The 27,678-nt window shown below is 35.3% G+C and overlaps 1 protein-coding gene across 4 annotated transcripts in view; it reads right to left on the reverse strand.

Moving 5' to 3' along the window:
* Window positions 1-27,678, reverse strand: part of AKAP6 (A-kinase anchoring protein 6) — a 271,026-nt gene that overhangs the window by 32,191 nt on the left and 211,157 nt on the right. For all 4 annotated transcript variants that reach the window (XM_035552112.2, XM_050710844.1, XM_035552114.2 and 1 more), the window contains 2 exons: window positions 19,483-19,629; window positions 15,814-16,038 (listed from right to left, as the gene is read on the reverse strand). In XM_035552112.2, the coding sequence (XP_035408005.1) occupies window positions 15,814-16,038; window positions 19,483-19,629 (372 nt within the window). The remainder of the gene's footprint in view (window positions 1-15,813; window positions 16,039-19,482; window positions 19,630-27,678) is intronic.

The following is a 27,678-nucleotide window of genomic DNA, read 5'->3' on the forward strand; positions in this document are numbered from 1 at the left end:
GCAACCAGAGCTCTCAAAGCTGTTCAAAACCGTTTACTGGTAAGCAATCAAGACGTCCTCCTGAATTTCACTAGGAAAACAGTATATAGCATGTGAATTTAAGTTCCAAATTTTCATAACACTTATATGTTAAAAATTGGAAGGTCTACTTAGAAATATCGTACATCTACAGAGTATTTTGCTTCTGGAAGTGTGTGTTTGATCAATAGCATTAAGCTACAAGCAAAACAGTGGTATACACATCTAAAAATATATATCCTTTCTTTGCCTACGGGTAGTGTACAAGTGATTTTTTTATTCAAAGCCTTCAAGAGAAATGATGATTAAACCCACAAACATAGCTGAATTACTAATCTACTTTTACTGGCACAATTGGGCCATTCTAACAGTTAACAGATTGCTTATTAATCAACAAGGGTAAACAAGACAATGCAATCTCATTTAAGGCAGAAGTTTTAATGCCTAAAAGTATTTGTGTTCAAAATGTTAATCCTGATAAGGCTTCATTAGAAGGCGTCTTAAAATGATTAAGTACATTTCATTGTAAAGTACACTGAGTAGTATATCAGCAGGTGGACATTTCATACAGATGTTCCACTTATTGATATAATGCATTCTATATCAATGTAAATTACCCTAACTCCGTAATAGCTGGAATTCTATTACTTCTATAATGAGAGAACTCTGTACCTTTAATATTTCTGAATTTTAAATAAGGTGAATGACAAATTCCCAAACCACTATTTATGGCAAAATATGACCAGGAATTTTATTATTCAATTTATACCAGAGCTGCATTTTCACTTACATTTCCTGAACTTGCCCTTATTTATTTTCCTAGAGTTCATTACTAGCTTCCTACACAGTTCTTTATATAACCACCATGCCTGACACATTTCCCTTCTGATTCTGTTCATTAGCCTAACATCACATCAGAAAAAAAAAAAATGGGGGGGAAGCCCTACCGAAAGATAAAGCCATGGTTCTTACTTTATTCTGTATACCAGCTAAGCAATTCAGTTTTATGAAAGTGATGGTAAGATATATACTGATGGCAGTCAAGTTTGTATAGATCTGCATTAACTTCATGGAAGTCAACACAGCTCAGAATCTGGCCCTATATCATTAACTTACCTTGATCAATCTGATTATGTCATCCCTTAAAAATATTGTTCATTTTTGATACAATACCATATCATATGATGAGGTAAGAAGTATTTAATTCATAAGCCATTATATGGGAGTTTAAGTGAGGCCTTTACATTGTGTTAGCACACAGAGCTACAGGATCTGAGTCATTTTTAATTTACATCAATTTTACACCAGCCTAATAACAGTAGCTTTAGTGAAGCTATTTCTGATTTACATGGCTGTGACAGTACAATTAGGCCTATGGCACTTTTGTTTCAATTTTATTATGTGATATTATGGTTAATATTAAACAGGAGAAGAATGAAGTGCTTGTATATAACAGCGTGTTGAAAGAGTTGGCTACAGCAACAATACTTTAAAAGCCAGAGAATTTAATCATGTTAAGACATCTTTAAACCCTATATAATGACAGTAGCAATAATGAATCTAAGCAGTATTATGGTCTGGTATACAATGTCCTAAAGGGACACAATAATTGTCTGTATCCTATGTCATGACACCTCACAGTGTTGTATATCCATCCGTGATCTGCTGTTAAAGCATGCTTGTATAAAAACCAGTCAGTATGGAAATTGTACATCCAAAGTATGTTTCCCGGACCACAGTTACGTTACTTATTTGCAAGGTACATCATTCTGCATTGCGAATTAACAGCTATAATTAATGATTAGTAAAAAAAAAAAAAAAAAAAAAAAAAAAGGAAAAGAAAGCAAAGGAAGAAAAAAAAATCTGACAGATTATACAGAGTACGTCTACCAAGGCTTCAGCTGCATGACTACAGCTGCTGTGGTAAGCGATTGGGTACTTGACAGTTCAGAAAATTATGAAATGATCTAACAGTAGACTGTGGAGTATCATTTAGGCTCTCGTGTGTGCAAAAGTTTTGCTGGAATACAGATTAAGAGATGAGGCACATTCGACTGTGGCTCCTATCATGCATCTGTTGAGCTGTACTAACTGTAAATACAATTCAAACCATTGCAAATGTAGGAGAAACACATTAACTTGTATCATTTGCAGTGAGACTTAACATATACAACTTTGTTTGCTGCAGGCTGAGGGTATGCAGTAACAGCAGCTACCATGTATGAACCTGACTTTGTGTCTGAGTCCTTTGCTTTGCAACAGATACCCTGGTAACATTGAGGTGTTATTCATTATAACATTATTGCAAGTCATGTTTTCCCATCCTGAGCATTCCTATCTGTGCTGCTAGAATCTTGGGAGATTTTTCTTCCCTCTGACTATTTTCAGTGCTTTGAAGTTATCACCCGCATAGCTAAAAAGGGCTAGCTGAAACTACTTTCACAGCTTGTTAATACCATGCCTTAACTCATGTGGAAAAGCCCCTGCCGAGTCAAATGACATCAAACACTCCTTCCAAGCCATGGGCTAACAGCACTATCTGTGGGGATAGAAGTAGCCATGATTTGGCCACAAGGTGTTCTGCTTGACTGTATGACTCTGAAGTGAAATGTAGGTGACCAGAAACACGTGTGCAGTTTTAAGCAGTGCCAGAGAATGTAAGAGGCATAGAATGGTGTGAAGCTGGGGAATATTAGGGTCCCCCAAGCCTCAATCCTCAGCCTTCCTGCAGTGCATCAGTGCCTGAGGTGCAAAGCACCGCCCCTCCCATGAGTGAAGGACATGGCTGGGAAGTAGGCTTTCTTCTTATACTACATGGTAGGTGACTTGGCCACCAAACCACTTTCATCAAGGTTCTTGAGCAGGTGTTTAGTATTGGTTGTTTAATAACACTAAGGTTCTCAGTGAACTCAGTGGGACTTGTACCTAAATACAGTTTAAGAATTCAAAATTAGTTTAGTTAATTTAAACCTGCATAATCCACATATAATTACCACATAAGATGTTAAGATATTATTTTTGTAGTAACATTTGTTACATATTGTTTGTGGAAATCATTTTTAAGTGATCTGAACTTCTTTCAACCATTTCTGTCTTTCTTGCCTTTGCTCTACACTTGGGAATATATGAGGTCCATGCAGAAATAGCTTTGAAACAATGTTGGAAGATGATGCATGTTAACCTACACAGAAGAATTTTCTTTGTGCATTCAGGTTCAGAAGAAATGCCAATGTATACTGAGACCAATGTTATTTCCAGCTTTATGTTGTGTTTCCACATATGGGGAATACCTAATGGTTTTATGAAAATGAAAGAAGCTCCATTGCAGATAAATCTGGAATGACCCACTCTAAGAGGAAGTTTCTGTCTAACCTTGGTCTCTTAAAAGCTTACTCTTTCTCCTTGCTACAGGACATAAGTTTGTCTGGAAGGGAATGATATCCTTCCTATTGCATCTGTTGTCACCTGATGGAAGATGATAGGAAGATGAAATGATTGATCTGTTGTTCAGCAATCATATACAGAAATGAAAGGCAAAATCTGAGAACGGAAGCTGCCCTTCTCAGTATAACAATCAAACAACTCTTAAAAAACAGAATTTGCGTCTTTATATCTGATTTTTGGCTAGCACAGCACTTCGGTTTTCAACAGTGCTAACGTAAAATTTTAAGAATCACGATTAACATCACTAATACATAAGAAAAGGGGAAAACAGGAAAAAATATGCTTGCAAATACTTGGTAAAATTTAGTTTTTAGCTTTTTCTGTAAAACAGCAAAGCCTATAGGACATTCCCTTGTTTGGGGTGATACATCCTTGTATTTCAAATTCCACTCTTACAGGACAGTTGGTGGAATAAGACTCTTTGTTACTGAATGAAAAACAATAACTCCAAAAAATGTTATTAATAAGAAAGTAATTCCTCAAAAATGCCAAAAGACAAAGATAGGAAGTGAATGATGACTTGCCATCTTTCAGAAAAATACTGCCAAACCTGGGTGCTTTTGCTGATTTCAAGGTTAAAAGAAAATGTCACCTAATATTGGAACTCTACTCAGTTGCAGACTGTGGGACTTAATCTATACTGAAGCTAAATATTCTATAAGTATGCAGTGAAGTGCAAAAAGCAGCAATTGAAAAATGACATGATTAAATGGCACAACATGCAATCATTTGCTCTCAATTATATCAATGTATCTTCTTCATTTCAAGGAGTCAGGCAGAAATATTGTTTTTTAAATGCCTCTATTAAATTGGGCACCAATAATAAAATAGATGAGAGTCCTAATAAGCTCATTTACGTAACATACATCACACACCACAAAACTATTCTCTCCAAACGGGTTTGTTCATAGATTTGTCTCCTGGTTGTCACCAGTCTTGGCTATATTAAAAGATTTTAAAGGCACAAGGCTCACAGACCATTCAGTGGAAAACCTTTGTACTTAACCCTTGAGACATCTTTAATGCTAATTATGGAAAAAGTATTGATATAATATCTTTGCTGTCACATTTTATTATGATGATGGTGACAACAGAATCTAGGACTGACACTTCAGAAATATCATCTAATTGCAAGTCAGAAACACATAATGACAGTTTAAAGTAGACTACGACTTCTTTCAAAACAGTGAACTGTTTCTTTTTATTTCAAAGCCCTATTTTTAATATCATTACAACCACTAAATTGCTACACCGATCATTTCACTCTGCTTTGCAAAGTGTTACAATATCTCTCTTCCAAATCTGAGTACAGTTCACCATATTCCTCGTGAACTGTGTATTCCGACACACTTTAAAATAGTTATGAACTAATAAAAACTATTTCATTCTTACACTGACTTCAAGAGTCTACACAAGAGCTTGTGTTTTATGTATAATCTAGTACTTAATAGATTTGGGTTAATTCTTAATTCACTCATTTAACTATCTTTAAAATAGTACAAGGGAATTTGTATTTATTTGCAATCAATAATGTAAATATAGATAAATATACTTATTTTAAATAAAATATTCATTTTTTAAATAGCCTTCTAAGAGTACCTGTGTTTTTTTCCCATTTTACTTCAGAAGTACACTATATGCATCGGAAAAAAAAAAAAAAAAAAAAAACAATCCAGAATAAATGCTTCTGGCCTCAGTCCATAAAAGCTGCCATTATATCTATACAGCAGCCTTTAATTTCTTTGTTCTATTCCTTATGCTTGTTTTAAGTACTTCAAAATATTTGTTTGTAAGAATATTGTTGAATGGTCTGATATTTAGCTCATATTCCCATGTAACTAGTAATATGTAATATACTTCTCTTCATAAATTAAAAACACTATTAAAATTCCAGACATATAAAACAATATGAAGATTAAGTTACTATAAAAGAAACTATAATAGCTTACAGATTGCTTGTATCATTACTAAAGAGCTGGTATCTATTACAGTGTCTCTCTGGAATAAAGAATGCACTTTTGGCAATAATCTGTTAAAAAAGTGCCCATTATTGTTAAGATGCTCCCATCTTAGCTCTAAACTAGCGTGCAATTACAGGAAGGTAACTTTTAAAAATAAAAGAAAAACAGTTTTGGATGTAAATGCATTTTGCTTATTGAAATACAGCATACATTTTCCAAGCCTTATTTTTTTGTGTTTGAGATAGGGGATTAATTAGATTCATTTCCACAACTGTTTTAGAGCTACTTACTACCTATGGCAAAGTTGGGGTTAACTTAGTTCCAGGGGATAAGCCAAGTCATTCAGACAGAGAAGCCAGACACGATGGCAGGAGGATCCATTTTTCTACTCTGGCACTGTTCGTGTTTATAAATCCATTCAGTTCATGCCCTCTTTTCATTCAATTTGAGAAGTTCTCTTTCCAGAGAAATAGATGCAAAGGAGAAATATTGAAAGAAGCGGTACAATTTGTTAGGGTCTCTTTTTTGCCCCCAGAAAATGCTAAAATAAAAGTAGGGAGAACATCAGACAGGTATGATAAATATTGGGACCGTGTTTTGCTTTTGTGATGAATCCTAAACCACGCTACCCAAAAAATCATTTGCCTGTAGTGGACATTACAAACTTGTAATTTTTGCTAGATAACCACATCAGGCAGAGTTTCAAATGAATTTGTGTTGAAATTCAAGAGAAGAAACAACCTAATGCACAAGCAAAAACCTTACAAAACCCAGTGAGGCATAAATGAGGCTCGACTTTACTTCCAGTTGTTGGAATTCACTTAGAATTACAGCTTAGAAGAAATCAAGTTATTCACCAACATACATCACACATTAGAGGCAAAGAAACCGTCCAATTAGCTAAAAAATGTTAGGTATCAATTTCAGCCATCTTTAGTGAACTATTAAAACTTTGTATCCTGACTCAGACCAACATAAGAGGTTTTAAAGGAAAAGTTCCTTGCATGGAGATGCATCAACACCTGTAGCCCTCCGGCTGAGGTTCAGGTGTTGATATTGTACTTAACCCCTTTTTTATCCAGTTCCCCCACAAATGGTAGACATGTATTTTTGCTGTCTTCGTGCAATGGGCCTGGCATATTCCAAAATGTAGTGAGAATTTAACCTATTCTGAATTACAGGAGAAAAGCATCCTGCAGTATATTGGTATTACCTTTTTATAGGAAAGCAGTGAACATAAAATAAATTGGACTAATCTTTTGGAGACTTCAGGCCAGGCAGGGTGACAGTAACAGGAAAATAAACACAACTAATGAGTAAGGAAAAAGAGATTTCTGTTGGCTCTTTTCTTGTGTCAGTGAAGCAAATTCAGCCTGGATTCAAAAATGTACAGCTTGAGCTGTTCAGAGGTAAACAGAGGAAAAGATATTATGGTGCTTTCATGTGCATCTGTACATGCACAATGACAACAAGCAGGCATCTCTAGAAATGGAGTTCCTCATCTTATTTCAAAAAAGCAACACATCTCAGAATGGATATGTCATTAAAAGATAAAATCGTTATGTACATTCTTTTGCCATGTCTTAATCATGAATATACACACAGACGCACTTTTTTTTTTTCTAATTTCAGCTTAAGACAAAACTAAAAGTGCCCTACAAGAGAGGTTACTTGCAGCAGTCAGGCAGCATTGCACTGAAGTAGGCTCAGATTCATATTTTAAGTAGGCTAGGTTAATTCAGTATTTAACTTGCTGAAATAAGTTTTAAGCAAGTGTTTGCATAAATACATTAAGTTTTAAATTAACATTAACTCGCGTCTTATACAACTGAGGCAGCCATGACTGTGACATACACAGGTTAGCTCCAGGGCTATAAGAAGGCTGGAATTAGAACTGAGGACAGGAGCAGGTGATGTGGTCAAGATGAACAGTGAATGGGAGTCTAAAACCTAGAAGTTCTCAAAAGCCAAACATCTGGATGAGGTGACTGTTTGCATACGGTGGTCTTAGAGGCTCAGCATTACTTGTTTTATTGCACCTTCAACCGCCATTCTTCCATTGCCTGGACAAACAGGATTGGGATGAGGAGGCTAGGTACGACAAAAACAAAGAAAGCATGAAACAGGCTCTTTCCTTCACTGATGCTCAGAATAGAGAACATTATGACATTGTGTTTTTGTGCTCAGAACATGAAAATAAGCATCACCATGGTAAAAGGAGGGTGGTACAATACAAATGACATTGCATTGCCAGCTGTTAGTGAAACGCACAGAAAATCCATCAGAATAGGGGCCAGGCCTTCAGTCTCATTCTGAGGTGAGGAAATGCAGTGCTTTCCTAACAGAGCAGTAAGGGAATCATCCTCCTAAGGACAGGAATTCACATACTTTCTTTCTCCATCAACTGTATGCAGCAGGCATAATCTAAGCCACTCCGCTGTCTCTAGTAATATGTTGCCTGTCTGCAAATCCCATTCCTGACAGACATCTCATACTTGTGATACATAATATACCCGATAGGGATTGCAATAACACTTCAGTGTATATACTGAAGTTCTGTTCTTTTTACACTCATATTCTTACTCATCCTGAATTACACTTTACCCTGCAAATAATTCTACTAAAATCAATGGATTTCCTGGCAGTGTGAAATTATTTTTAGTGTGAGTAAAGGTACTAATACAGTCTATAATACTATTCCCTACTGGGACAATGATCTATTAACTTACATGAAAAGATGAAACTTGGGAAACCTCCTATGTAATGAAACCAAAATTAGGCAACGGTCTACTAGGTCAATGATCCACCAATTAAAGAAAAACCTCATTAGTAGGATTTAACAGCTCCAGAGAACACAATTCAATCAATAATCCACTAATATTGGAGAGATTTGCACCAGAAAATGCAATGCGATGGCTCCAAAGGGGCATTTATAGACAACCAAATAAATCATATAATCACATGCAGTATTACAAAGTGGACCTTCATGGAGACAGTACAGTGAATTTTTGTTAATTCTCTTATACTTCCAGTCCATACCGTACTACTTTTTCTATATGTTATCACTCAAAAAAAAAAAAAAAAAAAACACACACACACAAGAAAACAACTTAGAAGCCAAGCAAAGACGCTCACTTTTTACTTGCACTGTAAGTTAGCGCAGCTTAATCTTGGCCTGTTTTCAGGAAAAATATTTCATTCTCTTTTTCCTTTGTCATCTTTTGCTTTCTTTTCATTCTCCTTTTCCTTTTCCAAGTTGACAGTAATTGAAGAGGAAGTTTCTGGTTTTGCAGTAAATAGATCTCCAAGGCAATAGCAAGAGAATAAGCAGTTGCATTTTCAAGGAGTCATTTGGGTGGGTCAAAAGAAGAAAATCAATTGTATCTTCAATGATAATGACAACAATAAGTGATGAAACTGAGAATGTTCTCTCAAAAGAAGCCAAGTCAGCTATTTTCACTTCCACACAACTGACTCTTCAAGAGACCATCACTGTGAGGGAAAATGTAGCCCAAGGACTTCAGATAGCAATGACACAAAAGGCCAGGAAAGGAACTGTAAGCCATTTTGTCACTACAAAATTGCAGGTTTTACTTCGTAGTGGCTGATCTGGAACTGCTATCTCTGTACATGAGGATGACTTTTGTTTTACTCAGCTTGAGTCAGCCTACTCATTACATGAGAATTAAATGCAAACTATTCCAGTACAGTATGGAAGATAGAGACAAGTATGCCTCAGCCACATTGCCTCCTCATCAGTTCCAGTTAACAAGAACAAAATGATTCAGATAAGCACCTTGATGCATGTTCAGAAGGGCTGAGAGAAATTGGGGCTCAACATTACCGAGAAAGAAACAAGCCAGCACTTAGTGGGGAGGAACCTCACAGATATTAGCAGTCAACCTTCTGCAGTTGGCACAACATCTTCAAGTCCCTCAAGTCATAAAGATATGCCTGATGATTCCTTGAGTAGGATTTATCTGATCGAATGGAGAACTTGATGACTGAACTAATCATTTAGAAGCAGGTATTCTGAAGTACAGTTTGCCTTCTCTGCAGCCAGACATCTAAAATAGGACAAATTAATTGCATCCCAAAAGTGCTTATTTCTTTCCAATTACTATAAAGGAAGCTCAGACCAGATCTCTACAGTGTAGGTATCTAAAGCTAAACTCTTTTATCCTACCTCTACCCTATGGCTATGCTGTCTGCAGGTAATCATGTTAGTATACCAGAAATAAGGGGACAGCACATGGGGAAAAGGAAAAGGAAAAAGACATAAGAAGGAAAGAACGTATGAACTAGTCACCTAAAAACAGCCACTAGGCCATTCTCTCCTCCACTGAAGGACTCAATGTATTGCTGTATCTGAGCTCTTCTGAAGTCAGGCTGTTTCTGTTACAACAGTAACCTCCATCCCACATCCCAGTCTTGGTACAGAAGCCCATGACCACTACTGAGTTAGAAATGCATGCAGATATTTTATGATACCCCTGTGGAAACCTGCAGCATACCGGATCTAACCATCTCTGGTGGCTAGATCTTCTGTGTCCCTTTCTTTCCTGCAGCAAAGGGCTAACTTTGTGGGGAAAAATGGACAACCAGATAGTACTTATAACTAATTTTGAGATTTTGATTAATTAAAAACAAAGTAACAGCATAATAAAAATCAGAATTCACAGATCAAGCTTCACAGTCCAAATAGGATGATGGAATGAAATCTGCTATTTCAGATCAGATATTTTGTCCTCAATGGGAACTGTAAATTGTATTACTGTTGCCTTTAATAGGGAGAGCTTATTGAAACACAAACTGAACTTTCTTTCACTAATAACCATATTAAATAAAAATTTGAGAAACACTTGAGTGTATTAAGTACTGGGTGATTATATATAAAGTATTGAGTATTGATATTTGAATATATTAAAACCAAAATCTGAGGTATAAAACCACTTCTTGTGTTAGAGCCAAACTATCACATTTTTGGCAAAAAAAAATTTAATAAATATATATACATATATATATATATGTTGAGCTCCTTACTATAAAGAGGTGGATTCTTAGTTCTTAGTTAAGTGGCCTAAAAAAATGCTGCTTTGGGATGGTAGGCTATATAAAATTAAGCCTGAATTTGCTTCAAACCTTTTTCAGTGGCATCAAGCTATATTTCACTTTGGAATCCTGTCTGTTTTTCATGAGTTTTAATACTTTATGCCTTCTTGTTTGTTGAAATTTAATCCAAACAAAATTTCAGTAAACATTTCTTCATCTGTGAAAAGACTTAAGGCTCTGAAGTCACACTCTTTCTGAGAAATTTATTGAAATTATTACAATATTTTTATCATATTAGAGGTATAAAAAGGATTAAAACCTGCTTGACTTCTTTTGGACTTTCTGTTGGAAACTATTTTGCATACTTTTGTTATGTGCACATTGAATTTCTGTAACTCTTTGATTGCAGCTCTGCCAGCAACATCATTCCAAAAATTGTAAAGCATCCAAGATGCAGTAGCAAAAGTGATTCCTGGCACCTGTAGGAACATTTTTCCAATCTCTGACTCACCAAACCTTTACTCAAAGTTAATATTTTTCTTTGATTTCAGTATGGCTATAATCTCGTACACTCCCAAACTAACTCTCTTGTGTTTTATTCAAGAGAATTTTGTTTAACTGAATTGCTTTTATGATGTGCAGTGCTGACTTGTGCAAACTTTTCAGTTACAATAAAAGGCATCAGAAGAGGTACTGATTAACTGATTGATTACGAATTACCAATGCAATCTACCTTGCTTCATCAGAAAGTTCAGTTGCTTTAGGCAATGGAGAAATAAGAAATGGTGATCAGAAATACTTTTTTTTAATGACATTGCATCATCTGGCATGCTCAGCCAAGAAATCAGTGGAAGACGAAAACATTTGCTTCTGAGTGAGTCAAGCCATCAGAAATAGTCACAAACATCCGATAAGATAGTGTTTACAAGGCAAACGGATATGGCAACAAATACTACTAGCTATGGAATTCAATACACCATTCACTTTTAGAAATATTAAATGAGAAAGTGTTTCCAACATATTTTGATTCAAATGATTTTGTCTTATTCCAGTAATGAATCCATTGACTAAAGTCAATGGGAACTACAGTGCTGCTGAAAATTGGGCATCTCTATTTTAAAGACCCAAATACAGACTTAGGAGACAGGTATGACAATAGAGCATGCTGTTTCTTTGTTCACATGAAATCAAAAGCTACATGAAATGCAACTTTATTGTTGCCAAAGAACTTTAGGTCAGAAAAATTCTGCTAAAATCCTGTTATATTTTTTTAACTAAGTTTGGAGGGGGAAGAGAAAAGGAAACTGTAAATCTAGCAACCAAAAGCAATAGAAGCTTTTCTAGCAATACGTGACTGAGAAAGGATACCAAGATGGACAGGTACTCACAAGTCTAAGATTGTTCTTGAGCAGCTGGCCTGCGAGCCAAAGCCATAACAACTACCTTTTGATGCTAATGGGTCATTGGTCTATACTGAACACTTGAAGTCATAAGTTTTATTAGAGGTGGCAGAAATATACGACTAATTATTTAAGCTCCTTTGCTGTCTTTTGGTGGGTATTTTGTGCAGAAAACAGCATGCTTTTTGAAGTCCCGGACACATAAAAGCAAATGTGGCAGAACATACCTACTTACAAGCCAACGAGCACACATATTTCTGGCTAGATCTTACTCAAATAATGAAATTTACTAAAACTTCCATGAAAGAATGTGAATTCTTTTTATTATTGCTCCTCATTCTTTCCTGCTCCAAGTCTCTCCTGACCCACAAAATTGCCATACATCATTAGGTTAGGAAATCAGTTGTGCCAATTATTAGTCTCATGACATTAGGTATTTCAGCTGCTAGAATTATGTGTTTACCTGAGAATCCTGTATTTCATTTAAACAGTATGTTTCTAGTTCTGGCCCTCATAGTTTCAGTGGAAAGCAAAAAAACATGAACTCCAGGGACTCAAAAGGCAGAACAGAAATAAAAAAGATGAATAAATAAAATAAATGTATGGTTGTAGTTACGAAGGTCTCATGAATTTAAGTCATTCTCTTGATTTTCTTGGTCCAGATTCATCTGTATTTTATGTTGCAGCAAATCAGGAGTAAGACACCCTCACTTTCCCCTTTACAGCTGTGCAACTCGTGTTCACTGTTTCCCAGTTTTTGACAGTAGCCTGGGTTAGGCTACATTTGGGAGCTCACTACTTAATGTTGCTGTGGAATGGCCAGCAAGTGTCACTGTAGACTGAAGCAAAGTTTGTGCCTCTCCCTCGGAACTAAATATGAAAATACCTGAAGCATTCAGGAGCAGGGAAAGCTGGTGGAATAGGTTACAAAATGGCTCTGCAGACTGGCTGCACACTGTGTTCCACAGAGGTTACTGGGCTAACCAAAGTATACCATATAGTTTCCACAAAACCAGGAAATATAGGACCATACATAAGCTGGCTAATGACCATAACTAATATTCTAATAATTCTAATATCTGAATATGGTAATAATAATAGAAAAACAAATCACCCAAACATATTCAGCAGGATTTGAACTTTGAACAGAAAAAAGAAACTCTGGTTAGTGCAAGGAAGTGGTCTGCTTGTATTACATATGAAAATGGAATATACTGAGAAGTAATCTAGAAGAACGAAGGAAGAGAAGCCTTGTGGTTAGAACCTAAGACAAGGGTCACAGAAGCTGGTTTCTGCCCTAACACATCCATTGGCTTTCTGTGAAAGCCTGGAAAAGTCACTTAATCTCCTTGCATTTCATTTTCCTCATTTATTAAAAGGTGACAATAATTCCTACCTTTAAGTTTTAATGCGGTTTAGTTCATTAATGTTTATACAGCAAGTGCAGATCCTTGGCAGGATAGTACTATAGAAATGCTAAGTATTCTTACTGCACAGCAATATCCCAAAGAAAAGCAGTATATTCTTTAATAAAAAGAACTCTCTAATTAATATGGCATTACTTTTTTTACAAAAGAAAATAAGTCAAAATAATTTCCTACTAGTTATTTTAACAACTCCTCCTCCCACCACAGTGTTCTCATCTTGGGTCCCAACTGCATGTGAACTATTCAATTCATCCTCCAAGTGGAAAATGAAAGGAAAACACCTGAAAAACGAAATAACTGTTTTTCCTAAGGCATAAGTGTAATTTAAAACATAACATTATAGAATGAAAATCAACAGCATTGTTGAGTTTATTTTATTAAAAATGTTTCTGTGTACAATGGCTATGTGTATAATTGGGATGGTGCCATACAATAAATTTCCATTAAGAAACAATGACTCACTTACCACAGTGAAAGCAGTAATAAGGTTAAACTCTTAAGTTAAGTGGAAAGTAAGTCAGACTAAACCCCAGCAGGCTTCCTACTAGTGGCATAGCTAATGTTTCTGAAAATGTTCTAAATGTTCTTTCTCAAATATATGTATTATACATTGCAGTATTGTTAATTATATCCATTTTCTCTTTTATACACTTCCCCAGGAGATCAGTGAAGAATGGAAAACTTAGGTATAGTGGATTTCAGATTTAATGAGACAAAGATGGTTTAATATATATGACAAAGTGATGTGCTCTCACCATATTTGATAGGTAATTATTTTTTATACTCTAATGGCTACCATTTTGAAAATAATTAATGTATTATTTATGTAATTAATAGATAATCAACCAAGTAATGAAATAGTCTGGTTATATCATGGTGGGTGGTACTATCCTGTTTAACATCTCTAGAGCTCTTGGCATGACATCATGGCATATATAAACACTTAACTTGAAAGATTTATGCACATTTGAAATATGTAAGTAACACTGCTGTAATAGTTTTGTTCATATGTATATCCTCATTTACATATATATGCAAAGGACTTTAAAAACAAGTTTGTCTGAAATCAGATTTTTAAATCTCTAGTTATGCCCTTCTATAAATGCCATAATTTTCCACAGAAATAAGAACTATCCAGCATTTCCTAAGAAAACATGGGTCTATTGCTGTGAACTTCTGCAGGTTTATAAACAGTCCTTTTAAGTCTGCTGATAGAACAAATAGAATCAGCTTTTTTTTTTTTTTTTGCCTTTTAGCAGGAGGCCAAGAATTGGGAAAAAAGACAAAACAATTATGGATCTCATAAGAAAATTTAAAATTGCACTCAAAGGGACATGTTCAGGAACCTGGAAGAGAAAAAAAAAAAAAAAAAAACACAAAACACGAGAACTTTATCTACATTGACACAACCCTCCCTCCCACTTAATCTTCATGACTGGAAAAGGAAGAGTTAAATACTGTCTAATTGGGAAGACTGTCAGTTTTCCACAGTTGTTTTCCTGAACACTTGTCTAAAAAAAATATTTGTTTGGAAGTGTTTGCAACCTGCCCTTTGAGGTGAGTATTCAATAAATTGTCCACTGCCTTTAGAGTGTTGTTGCCCTAGACACCCTGATGTACTAGTGGAAGAGAAAAACCTCTTTACCTCTAAAGCTCGACAATTACTTGTGATTCGTTTCTTATTCTTTGGTCAAAGATCACTTGCAGAGTAAAGTGACCTGTAATGAGGACTCAGATGAGGGTTTATTTATAAGTCATAGCTATGAACAGAAGAAAATCACATGGTTCTATCAGGTTTGTTTGCCAACTTAATAGCCCTCTTTCCTAAACTGTCCCACTACTTTTGGGGAATGAAACAAAACATATAATCTCTGCTACATCAGTTGTAAAGCTGAATGATGGCCTTCAGCTGAAGGAGCTTAACCATCTGAATATAGCATAATGACTACAATTCTTTTTTCTACTTTCCATAAAGCTCCAGGCTTAGGCTTAACATGTGGCCTAGACTAACACAGATCTCATAGTGTACATGTCTTTTTCCACATATCTGTTCACAACTTCAATGTTTTCTCAGGTATGCTAAATTTATACCTCTGTAAATGTGACCTCAGATGGGCTATTCTTGACTTATATATGTAGAGAAATAGGCTATTAAACTGGTGGCCACACAACATATTAATTAAAATAACTGATGTAGGAAGTGAAATTCAGAGTGAAGCTCCTCATAAATCTCAGCTTTATAGTGAAGTAGAATTAAAGGATAATACTGCTTTTCAACTTTGGTGAGATTAGCCCTTTAAAGATCTCTTCTGCAAAAAGTTTAAGGAATAAATATTATTGCAAAGATTTAACAAAATCAAATTGAATGAGCACATTGTACACAAATAAAGGTGAAAACATGAATGTATGATTACATATGTACATGCATTGCATTATGCTATGTATAAGATAAATATTTTATCCTACCACAAAAAAGAGTCTCTATGAAAACTATGATTGCTTTTTTATTACCTTAAAATATTGCAGTTGTTTCTCAGCATTCATTGTTCCTTCATTTTCTTGTCTCAGACAGGAATTGAAGATGAAAAGCTCTGTATCTCTCAGCCACCCTTTCAGCTCTTTGATCCTGACCTCCAGCTGCCTTACCAGGCTGCCGCTTTCAGGCGAGAGCAGGTCACGTGGACCTAACCCACTGTGCCCTACCATTGTGTCTTGGATCTTCTCTCCTAGGGTTTTCTAATGCATCAGATAAAGAAAATATAGATTAGTCTTACATACCAAAACATATACAGGTTAATGTGCAGCAAGAAGCATCTGTTAGATGACCACAGATGTTTTTATTTTTAAATTACTACTAATATCAATCAATTTCATTCTTTGTTTCCTTGTTTCAATCAATTTCATTTTTTGTATCCTTGTTTTCCACTTATGCCCCAGAGCTGTTTTCTCTGGGTCATTGACTTTGCTGGAAGCATGATAAATCAATGTTTATTAAGAGCAACTGTGGACAGAGAAAACAAAATGATACATAACTTTGTAAACTAGTTGCTTTACAGAATTTATCAGTTGCTTTAGATACTTATAAACATAAGACATATTAGTTTCTAGGCTGTAAGAACAGAAAATATGACAAGCACTGAGTCCACCAAGCTCTTATGCAAGGTACCATCTATGTTTTTAGGGAAACATCACATTACTGAAATATTTCGTGAGATATAAACTGTCAGGTCATAGTTTCCAAACTTGCAGCAAACTTGCAGAGCAGTCAGGTCACAAAACATCTGGCTTGCTTTTAAAAGTGGATGAACTCATCCAGACACCAATAAGCTAGAAACTGCAAAGCCTTGACGTTCCTGAACATCAGGCCAATTGTTTAGGCAACTAAATTTGGATTTAAGTTCTTCATGTTAAGCATCCACTTTAAAAATAATGGACCAGAATAAACATTCACCTCTGATCACTAATGAAACTAATTTACTACAGCTTTTCAAAGTAGTAGTTCTAATAAAAGAACCACTGAATAACATTTTGATAGTGAATGCTGTGATGGTAATGAATATTCTGAAGAGGCCGGAGATAGAAAGTTACCTTCCTTTTCAGTATTTTGAAAGGCAGTCCTTTAACATCACAAGGGAGATATGCTGTTGCCTGCTTCCTCTATGCCAAGCAGTATTTTATCTGACCTATAAGAGGCTGACAGTCTGACACTTATAATAAGCACTAGATCTGTGTTACTGATTGTAGAATATTGAATATACACTGACAATCACATCCAATAACCTTTTAAACTGATAATTAGTGGTGGTTAATTGTTGTAACATGAAGACACAGTTTTAGGTGACCCAGTCAGCTGAAAATACATGCTTTAGAAAGTTACTAGAATATAATTTATAATACTGCAGTTAGCTTCCAAAAATAAGCTTTAAACGCAAATAAAATTAGATCAACAGACATTAATCTACTATGTGGCATTCTGTAAATAACATCTTTAGGAGATCATAACTGAAAAACATGCTTTCCTGGCAACACCCTTCTATTTTCATGGTGCAAATATTGATAATTTGAAGACCCTCGGTGGAATCCAGCACTAGCTATTGTTTTTATGCTGTAACAAAAGTAGCAGCAGGAGGTGAAATCAATGCCCTTGGAGGGTAGGGTCACAAAAAAGAATTTATTGCCACTTTTTTGTTCTGGAACAGTTTGCAATCATAAATTCTTCATAAACAGAATACTTCAGAGAATGGTCCGTCTTCATAAATATACGACAGAGGACATCAATTTCATTTAATTCACAATTTGTGTCAGCACAGCAGATGCCAATGCCTGCCTTGATAGGGTTGTTTAATATGCAATTGAGACAGAGTAATATTCAGCACAGGGGACAAAATTTCACAGATTAAACTGTACGCACCACTGACATTTCATTCTAATGTATTTCCATTCCACACTGTTCACCTTAGATGAAAGTAATATTAAAAACCATATCCCTCTATTTTACCATTGTTAGAAGTTAAAATCCTTGTCTTTAATTTTTTTCATGCCAATTAAAACGTAATCATGCCAATTAAAACAGTATGCCTACTGCCGTTAGTTTCTGCAAAGATTTTTATTAAATTAAACAAAACTCTATCAAACTCTGCTTATTATTCATGAAGTTACATTTAGCAGGAAAACAGTAATACTTTATTTTTCATTTTTCTGTAAATGCTGAAATTAATGGAAAAACTTAATCGAGAGGTATATTTTGATTTTAACATACAGAGAAGTGGAGAGCTTCAATTTTTTCTTAAGAAAGAGTTTTTCTAGATTTTTAGAATTATGTCAGTTACTTATCTCATAATTTATATACTACCAGCTGTAATCAGTACCACTGAATTAATCTGATTAAATACACTGAAAGTCATAAATGTAAGGATTACAACTAAAATTATTTTTAAAATACAATTTGTCATAATTAGATGTAAAATAATAGGTTAGTAAGTCCTATTTTTATTAGTCAATTTATACATGCTCAAATACTTTGAAAATGCATTTGTTAATGCTACGTATTAAATTTAGAAAGTAATAAGCTCACTAGTTAGAAGACAACTTTTGATGTTTTCTGACAATTTGCACATTTAGAGAATCAAGTGGTTAGAAACAACTGTGCTGAACTAAAAAAGCCCCACCCTCTGTAAAATGGCTATTGCATTACCAAATAAGCTGAAGTGACACAAGTCAGTATTTAAAAAGATGCTGGCAGGTTGCATATATAGCTTATTCGTAATATAGTAGAAATGTTTTTAAACTAAGATAATAGCATGCAAAAATATGCAATGTAACTGTATTGCTCATATCACACATCTATAATTAATCATTTAAAGTAATTTATAAATTTATCTTACCCTTGATTTGAAGTGAAGGCAATTAAGGAGAGAAGTAGATGGAAAAATATATAGTTTGACCTCTCTCTCAGCTGTTTTTCAACAATAGGACAATAGTGTCTCCTGCACAGTGCCATCACTGGTCTCTGGGTAACAGAATCTCTATATTGCTTTTTTTGCCAGATTCTTGTATCTCACTCTTTGGCTGAGACCCAGCCCATCATAGCGTGAAATGAATTACATGAAACTTTTTTGGCTTTTGTCAAAAGTGAGCTGAATACAGCAGCATGAAACATATCCTGGCTGTATTTTTAGCTTCAGGTATTCAGATTTGTACAGAATCTGCATATTTGTTTTTTGAGCCATCAGTGTGACCTGAAATATGCAGTGACAACCCCACTTTTCATCTTAAGAGTATAGTAAATAGTTAAACAGTAGATGTCTCTACCATGTACCTTCAGAATAAATTCTATTAACATTCACTCAAGCATGACAGTCAGTGTATATCAGATATACTGCATTATAGTTGACTTGGTGCATACCCGTAATACATGGCATATTTTACTTACATTTTTTATGTATTAAAGAACTAAAATTATTAAAGTCAGACAGGAGACAAGCATGGAATAAAAAAAAATCAACAGAAGAGGAAAATACTATGGAGTTTTTATAATAGCATGAGTAGCTTGTTTGAAATGTACGTGGTGAATTGAAAGAGAGAGATATTTGTGCCTCAAATTAGAAATCAGACAGACAGCGTACTTCAACACACAAAAATGTACACATAACCCACAAACAGTAATAAAAATGCAAATACCCCGAGCAGTTCCCATTTTTCATTAATTGAATCCACTTTTTCAAGGAGATCATTTGGTAGTAAAACACCACTTTTCTTCAGAGCTTCAACCTTACTGAGCAGTTCCATCTTTTTCGGGTGCCTGATTGACATTTCTACATTGTATCTCTAAAATGAAAAGAAATAGATAATATTAGCTACTGTGAAGAGTCTTCTCTCTAAAAATTAAAATTTAATTCTATGTGCCCAGTTATAATCACACTCACTATGCTATTCCTTTATTTATTATTTAAGCACACAACCTTCTCATTACATATCTGAAGAGACTTAGGTACCAACCATGTTGTCTTCTGGGTGACGTATAAATGCAGGCAGTTAGAAATTGATTACATCTGGTGATATTCACTCACTATATTCACTTGTGCATTCACTAACACTCACTGGTCTGAACCTTGCTCTGCCTCTGTATCATTCAGGTCAGCTGGTATCTTATTTTTCAAATAAGAAAGCAAGTAGCACTGAGGCTCTCCACTGGAAAAAGCCCAAGGAATTAATTTCAGAATTAGACTTCCTGTAAAGTTTATTTCTTCTCCCTCTCATTCAGGATTTTGTCTCACATATGGGCCCTAAGCATTGTGGCACAGGCAAACGTGAGAGCTTCACCTTAGAAAAACAATTAGACATAACTTCCTTGCAACAGAATAGCAGTAACTTGATTTGTAATGCATCAACCAAGAGTGAAATGGCACACGAACAACAACTGCAACGCTCCCACAGTCCAGTACTCTCTTCAACCTGTGACTACCCTTTATTTCCTGCACTGGTATTTATTATTTAAAAAATGAAAAAGAATGAAGAAAACAGGACTAAAACCTGAAACTTCTTTTTAAATTCCTTTAATATGACTTTCTCAGTATTTTAGCTGTACATATATATTCTATAAAGACGTATTCTAATGTAGAGACACACTTGCAAAAAAAAAATCTCTTTAAAACCTTTATTCTCTGAAAACCTGAATTAAGTATTAAATCTGATAGTTACTACAGTGATTAATCATGTTGTAGTAGCTGGCATGGTACCTCAAAAAATAAAACTTAAACACAGGCATACACTTCTATACACGCAGTACTTATAGTCAAGCTCTCTCCGTTATGTGTAAACCCCTCATAGAAACAGGACTTCTGAGACAGTCAAAAATGTACCTTTTACTGAAAGTAGAGTTCAGCATACATTCTTACAAAGGTGTTTACGAGACATATGTAAATTATGCAGAGCTATTAGCAAATTGCATCCTAAACACAAAGCTTTATTTGCTTTATGTTCAGCCAAGAAAGCTGCTACAGCAGCTCATACTGCAAATGCTAGTAACTGGGCTAAGTACAAAAAATTAAACTTGAATAAGGAATGTTTAAAACATGGGTGCCTTTGCCAGATCCAAGAACATGCTCTGTAGGAAAACAAAGCAAAAATACAATTGGAGACAGCTTAAAGAAAATAATAAAGGTGTGAAATCACTGTTTCAGCTAACAGGTCCTCAGCATTTCCATGCATATGTTTGCATATTGTTAGTTTCATATTTTAATCTTTCATTTACACAACACATGCACATCATTTGTATTATGTAAACTTCAGCAAATATTAGTCATTTGTGGATCATAGAGCAAATGTTTTAAATGAGGTGATTTAAACCATTTCTCATTATTAATGAACACTGATCAGGTGTCTGCATATCCAAAATTACATGAATATGCATAGTAAAAAACAAGGAATTGTTTATAAAGAACTTGCCTTTTAATACAGGGAGTATTATGGCTACGGTTTCAGAAACGTACAATACCAGATATCAACCAGATTTGGCACTGGGGAACTGAATTCTTCAAGAGGTAACAACATTTTATTGGACTGAAATGTTCAACAAGTACACTTCTCGGTCCATATTTTTGCCTTTTCAACTAGAATGGTTACTGGAGGTGATTACAATCTCCTTTATGTAATCTGATTTCTATTTAAAGATGATATAGCTGAAAAGGATTTGCATAATTATTTCCATAAGTACATGTAATATCAAGGGGAATCCAGAGTCCAATTTGCTAAGCACTGAAATCCAGTTCGTGCTACTCCCTTTCTTTTGTCAAGTGAATTAATAGACTGAGAGAGTCCTCTAGCTGTGTGACACTGGTGCAGGCATAGCTGGTTAATGGCTGTTATATAGCACCTGTTAGGGGCTGCTGCGGGGTGGACTGAGGTTGGTTAAGTTCCTGGGCAGTGTATGACCAACGAAGAAATAAAATACGGTGCATGTTTCATGACTACAATGTTCTTGTTAACACAGAAACATAAGATGTTTCATCTAATTTTGGACTAGATAAAATAATGCAATGCAGCATAATCCAAATAGTGTGACAGATGTTATAAAATGTTATTACATTAAAAAATAAATAAGCTAGACTTTATGTATACTCTCTGTCTTTGTCATCATGTAACCTACTGTATAAACAAGCATGATGAAAGTGCTGATTGATAGAAAATGCATTATACTGTAACTGTAAAAGATGAAAGTATTCAGTTCATTATTAGATGTATCGGTATGTGACTGAGAGTCTGTATTGTTTCATTTCTGGATATTTAATATGCAGTGTGTATTTTAAGTTAAGGGAAGGGCTTAATGTACAGAAGGTGCAGTTTAAGAACTGATAGCACTAGATGCTATTGCTAATGCTATTTTTTAATCCATTAAACACCTACACTCTAAGCAGTTGCATGGAAAAATTAGCTACCAGCTCTATCAGCGCTGCACAACCCTAGTCTGGTAGGACTACTTAATCCTGCGGTGAGAAGATAATTTAATCTTCAGATTCATTCTTTCCTCAGCTTTAAGTGAGCAAAGGCAGCTCCATTGTGACAGTCTGTGGATGCTGTGATATAGATTACCATTTAATAGGCAAAAATGAGATTAAGAAAGTTAAAGTACCATTTTTTATTTTTTTTGCTACAACCACAATAGTCACTAAATGAGTAATATTTAATTTCCCACAACACCTGTCATATCACAAAAACTGGGGAAAAAAAAACATAATGGAAAAAGTGCAAAATATTTACAGCACGATTAGCTGTGTGCATGCATGGCTGCCTTTGTGTTCCTGAAACCCCTCAAAAGAAATTCAAAACATTGTTATGTAAGTTAAAGAATTTGGGCTTTTTATTCCCTCTGACTCAATATGATCAATAGTTCTCAAGAGAAAAATAGTAAACTTTAGCAAAAAGCTGTAACATTTATCCATGAATAAGTTTGGCAAAAATATTTAAACCACAAGAAGTTAAATTCCAAAACAAAGCAAGTTAAAACCCTATTTCCCCTGATAAAAATATTCTGAGAAACCTAGGCAGGCTAGATTGAGACACATTTTTTGACACTTTAACTAAACTATGCCTTTTCTTTTTTTAAAAAAAAATATATATAGAAAACATTTTTTGTGTGAAAAATCACACCCGAAAATTCTGCCCAAATGGAGACTGGAACAATGCCTTGTAACAGTGTTAATTGTCACCATGGAAACCAGAAGAATAAGCCATTTTGAAACTGGTATAGAAGGCACACATTGAGCAACTCAAGCATTTTTCAGCCTCCCTCAGTGTTAAGGAACAAGATGCCTAGTCACTGAGAGGTCAGAGAAAGAAATCATCATGAAAGGTTCGTAGATGTGCACTGTCTGGTAAACAATAAAAAAATCTGTACACAGTTAACAACTCTGTAAGACTACGCACTGCATCTTTCAGAAAGAGAAACACCACAAAAAGATGATCAGGACTAGGGTGCAAATTCCACCCCTCGAGCAAAACTTTAGGGCAATATTATGTGAACCTTGCCCCTAAAGCTCCCTGGGAATTCTGTTGTTGTAATAAAACTTCAGAAGAGGAAAGGAAAAAAAAAAAAAGCCTGCATGATGGAATTCAAAATAATGCTCTAAAAGCACACAGAGAGATTAAGACATCCATTGTAAGACTTTTGTATGGTGCTTCTGTTGGTTATAGTGAAAAGAGACCAGACATACTGAACACACAGTGGAGCTATGGCTATGAAGTACAGAAGAATTAAGCCAGTGAACTTTCTCCATTATTGGAATAAGGGTGTGCTATTTGTAGATGTTCTGTGTCCCATCATTCACATACTAAAATAATGTCTTCAGTCAAATGGCACCGTATGATAGGCAACTGAGATCAGGACAGAGTGACCTGCCATTTTATTTTACTGAGATTATATCTTTAGATTTTAAAAACTTGCCATTTGCAATGATTCAGCTGCTGCACACACAAATACGTACACACGCATGTTCACGTTTTATGTGCCACACATACTCAGTGGTGGCACTCATTCTCAATATATACTACATGCATAAATTTGAGTACTGAATCCTTTGCAAGCAAATTCACCAGATACGTAACATATAGCAACACACATATAGCAATATTTGTCCATCATCTCTTCACACATTCTCACTTTGCTTTCTGGATAATGTTTGCACTCTTCATGCTAGGCTTCATGGTGGCCCCTTAGGAAGCCCATGCCTAATGCCATTCAGTGATGAACAAAGAGTCTTTTTATTCCCAAGTCCAGGGTCCAAAGCTCAGCTGTATACAAGCAAAGTGAAGGAATCTGCTAGAGGCCAGCCTCCCCTTCACAATAGCTCTTAATGCTTCTATCTTTTTGGTACTATCAGTGTGAAACATTTTAGAAACCATCCAGAAGCTTGGTTATATTTCTTATGCTGTCAGTAGTACTAGAACCTCTGGACAACATTCAGGATCTTGGCTGAGTGATCTGTCTAGATAAATAGCAGTTGATGTTTCTTGCAAACTTCATGTATTTCACTATTAGCAATTTATGGCAAATAATTGCACAGGGAAATTATAAAGACTCCTACAATTGTCCTTGTAAATTAATAATAGGCTTTCTTGATTGGGATAAATTTGCTGCTGAGCCTTTGGAAAAATTAAAAAGTGCAATGTCATTTAAAATTGCCAGAACTCACACAGCAAATTACATCTGAGGTTAAGAATCAGTTTTTCCTCTTCTAGTTTATTCCATTTGCATGATCTGGAAATCATATTACATTGGCTATGTATTGTTAATTGGACATAGATTGCATTATCTTTAATATAAATCAAACTACAAATATTAAAATGAATTGCAAATTCTCTAATAGAAGATCATAAAACAATCTTTTTTAAGTATCTCCCATTAATAATTTAATTCCAATTATATCACTCAGAAAACTCAAGAAGGAGAGCGCTAACTTATTTCCATTTGCTTCCCCCCTACAAATATGCACAGTAGTAAAATATGTATTTGTGTGAGCAAGCATGTGCATATGTGTGCACGCCTGTAAAACAAAACAAATCTTAGCACTTCTGTCTTAAACCCCAACAGACACCTTGCTTTTTTGTTTCAGAAAGTAACAAATGAGGATTACACTTCTGCTGCACATTCCTTTCCCTGGCAGCTGGAGAAATAAACACACTGAAAGAAATATTAAGTAACTTCATGAACTAAATCTTGCCTACATTAAAAAATTATGCAGTTGATACCCATTGTTCTGTATTTTTCTTAAGGAAGGTGATCCCAACCCTTTAAATTTTAGTATAAATGTAATATCTTTTTGAAGACTTTGTATGCCCTTTAATGAATTTATATTAAATATTTAATACTGTTTAGGGCATATCCACTACTACCAAAAACAGTTATATTCCCAGCAGTCCCACTGTTTCAGGCAGAGGGCTTGATTGATCCTCCTAGCCTGAATTGAGTAGAATGAAAAGAAGCAGTTGGAAAATAGCTGCAATCATTTAATGCAGATGACCTCTGACAGGCTCACAGCTCTTCTATCTGAACAGAAATTTGCATGGGGTCTCTGTGCAGAGGAACAATGTAACCTAAATGGTAGACAATCTTTATTCTAATGAAGTGGGTGTCAAGGTCAATGTAAAACTGCAATGATAAATGGTGCACCACTAGGCAAGAGAAGTTGCATAGGCATTGTAGTGCTTTCACATTAATTGAAGGCTGAAATGCACTGAGTGAAAGCACAAGACTCTCTTTTCACCATAATGTGTTAATGCACAAATGTTTAAATGTTTTATTCAAGCCTCTAGCCTGTTGGCTCAAATCTTATTGCAAACAAAAATACAATAGTTGGCCAATAACCAGAAAAATAGAACTTTTTATTAGCTTGCCTTATTTCTTGAATCCCTAACAACTTCCACAATCTACTCAGAGTACCAAAGAATAACAAGTCTCCAGACACCTAATGTAATTCCCATGATCCTTTTTCTATTTAGGATATCTGTCTTTAATTAGTTCCAAACAAGCAACCCTTTAGACAACTCTTCATTAGATACCATTCCCAATGAGCTAGCTGCAAGAAGAAAAGTCATGCTTCAATATTATTATTTCCTAGATTCCACGTTTTCTTTTAGTATATAGTTAACATCTCCAGGTGCCTTTTGTTCTCAGTAAGAATTAGACCAGTAAAACTGGGTTTTGTAATGCAAAGAGTTGTGTGCCTGGAGTGGGGACTAAACTACAATCTGTTATTGTGGCTTTGTCAAAACTGCAATACAACTATAATTATAGTACTTCATCAGTCGATCAAGCAATTTGTAGAAGGCAGTACATTTTGTCTTATAAAAATGAGGAGGACAGTAAGCTGCTTTTTAAAATCCTGAGCTGCTTAAGCTTGTTAAGGGTATATTGTTTGCTAATACACTCATTAGCAGCCAAGCATTTTAACTTCATCAATTAAACGGGAAATGGTGTTGCACCATTAGTTTCACAAAACGCTAAAATATAGATAGCAGTTTGCAGCTAAGAATTTTAGAAATTTTCTTTTTCACCTGCAAGCTGCATTAGACACTTTGAACTGTTTTTTGTGCGCTGACACATACATGGGGGGGTCGGGGGTAGGGGGTGTCTGTGCATGAATGTAGGTGGTGAAAACCCTGCATCTAGTTGTGAAGCTAATTATATATATACACACATACACCCACTTCAAATTTCCCAGGTCCCATAAGGATTGCTGTTAAAGCACAGAGTCATTTCTTGACACTGATGAACATTTACTCCTCCGAGTAATCCCTGGGATGACAGAAGTTTATTCCTGTGAACAGCTAGCAGCTCCCCTGTACCACTATCGGGTGCACAATATGGATGATAAATTTTGAATATTTATCAGCCTTTATAGTTTTAGGCTCTTCTGTTCAAATTGATGCTAACAATACGATTACAGTTATTAGACAAGGAGCTATAGCTTGTTGCTAATTAAGAGGAGCTGCAGTACTTTCAGTTTGTGGAGGGCTGTGAGTGGCACGTAGCGCACAACACCATTTCCATGTTACAGCTCAGCTGCGCAAGGGAATTTTCCATACGGAAATCAGTCTTCGGGATATTGCAATTCAGAGAATAAACTCCAGTGGAAAAAAAAGAGTATAGTGTAAAGAAAAAAAAAGCACGTTACTGATGAAACTGTTTAAAAAACTGTACAGCTTCATCTGTGTGTGATTTGTCAGGTCTGAAGCTTTGACGTGCCCAAGGGGCAGACCCCAGCGGGGAGTAGGCTGCAGAGCTAAATAGCTGTGAAAGAAGTCTTAATGTAGGATGGAATTCAAACTAACCTTGACATGACCTCAGGAAAAATATGCAAAAAGTAAAATGAATGCACTCTGCAAGATACATCCTAATTTTGTGGCCAAGCTGGTTAGTTTCGCAAACAGAACTGGGGCTTTAAAAGCAAAATAAAATACAAGAAAAAGGGGAAACTTCAGAATTCAGAGTAAAAACTTGAGCTGGCATGGTGTTACTGTGGAGGCATATGAACCATTTGGAAACAATCCAAATAAAAACCAACACTGAACAATATTGTTGTCAGCCTGTCTATTCAGGAAAATTGTTTTTTTAGGTTGAATATAAATGACACAAAGCCAAGATTACATCATTGCATTACAAAGTCTGTTGTGGCTTTTAGCCGAACAAGCCCCATGGATCTACTGGCTAATGGCAGTAATTCAGTAAGAAGTTTTAAGGGCTTCTCTTTTTTTTTTTTTTTTTTTTCAGCTTCGTTACTCTAAATATAGAGAAATTTTGTTTAAATGCTTATTATTTATTTATTTATTTTAATCCACATCCTTGAGTTTGTTCTGCAAGCTTTCTACTTGATACCAACA

The sequence above is a fragment of the Cygnus atratus genome, chromosome 5 (genome assembly GCF_013377495.2).
Source record: "Cygnus atratus isolate AKBS03 ecotype Queensland, Australia chromosome 5, CAtr_DNAZoo_HiC_assembly, whole genome shotgun sequence".
In the NCBI taxonomy this organism is placed as follows: Eukaryota; Metazoa; Chordata; class Aves; order Anseriformes; family Anatidae; genus Cygnus; species Cygnus atratus.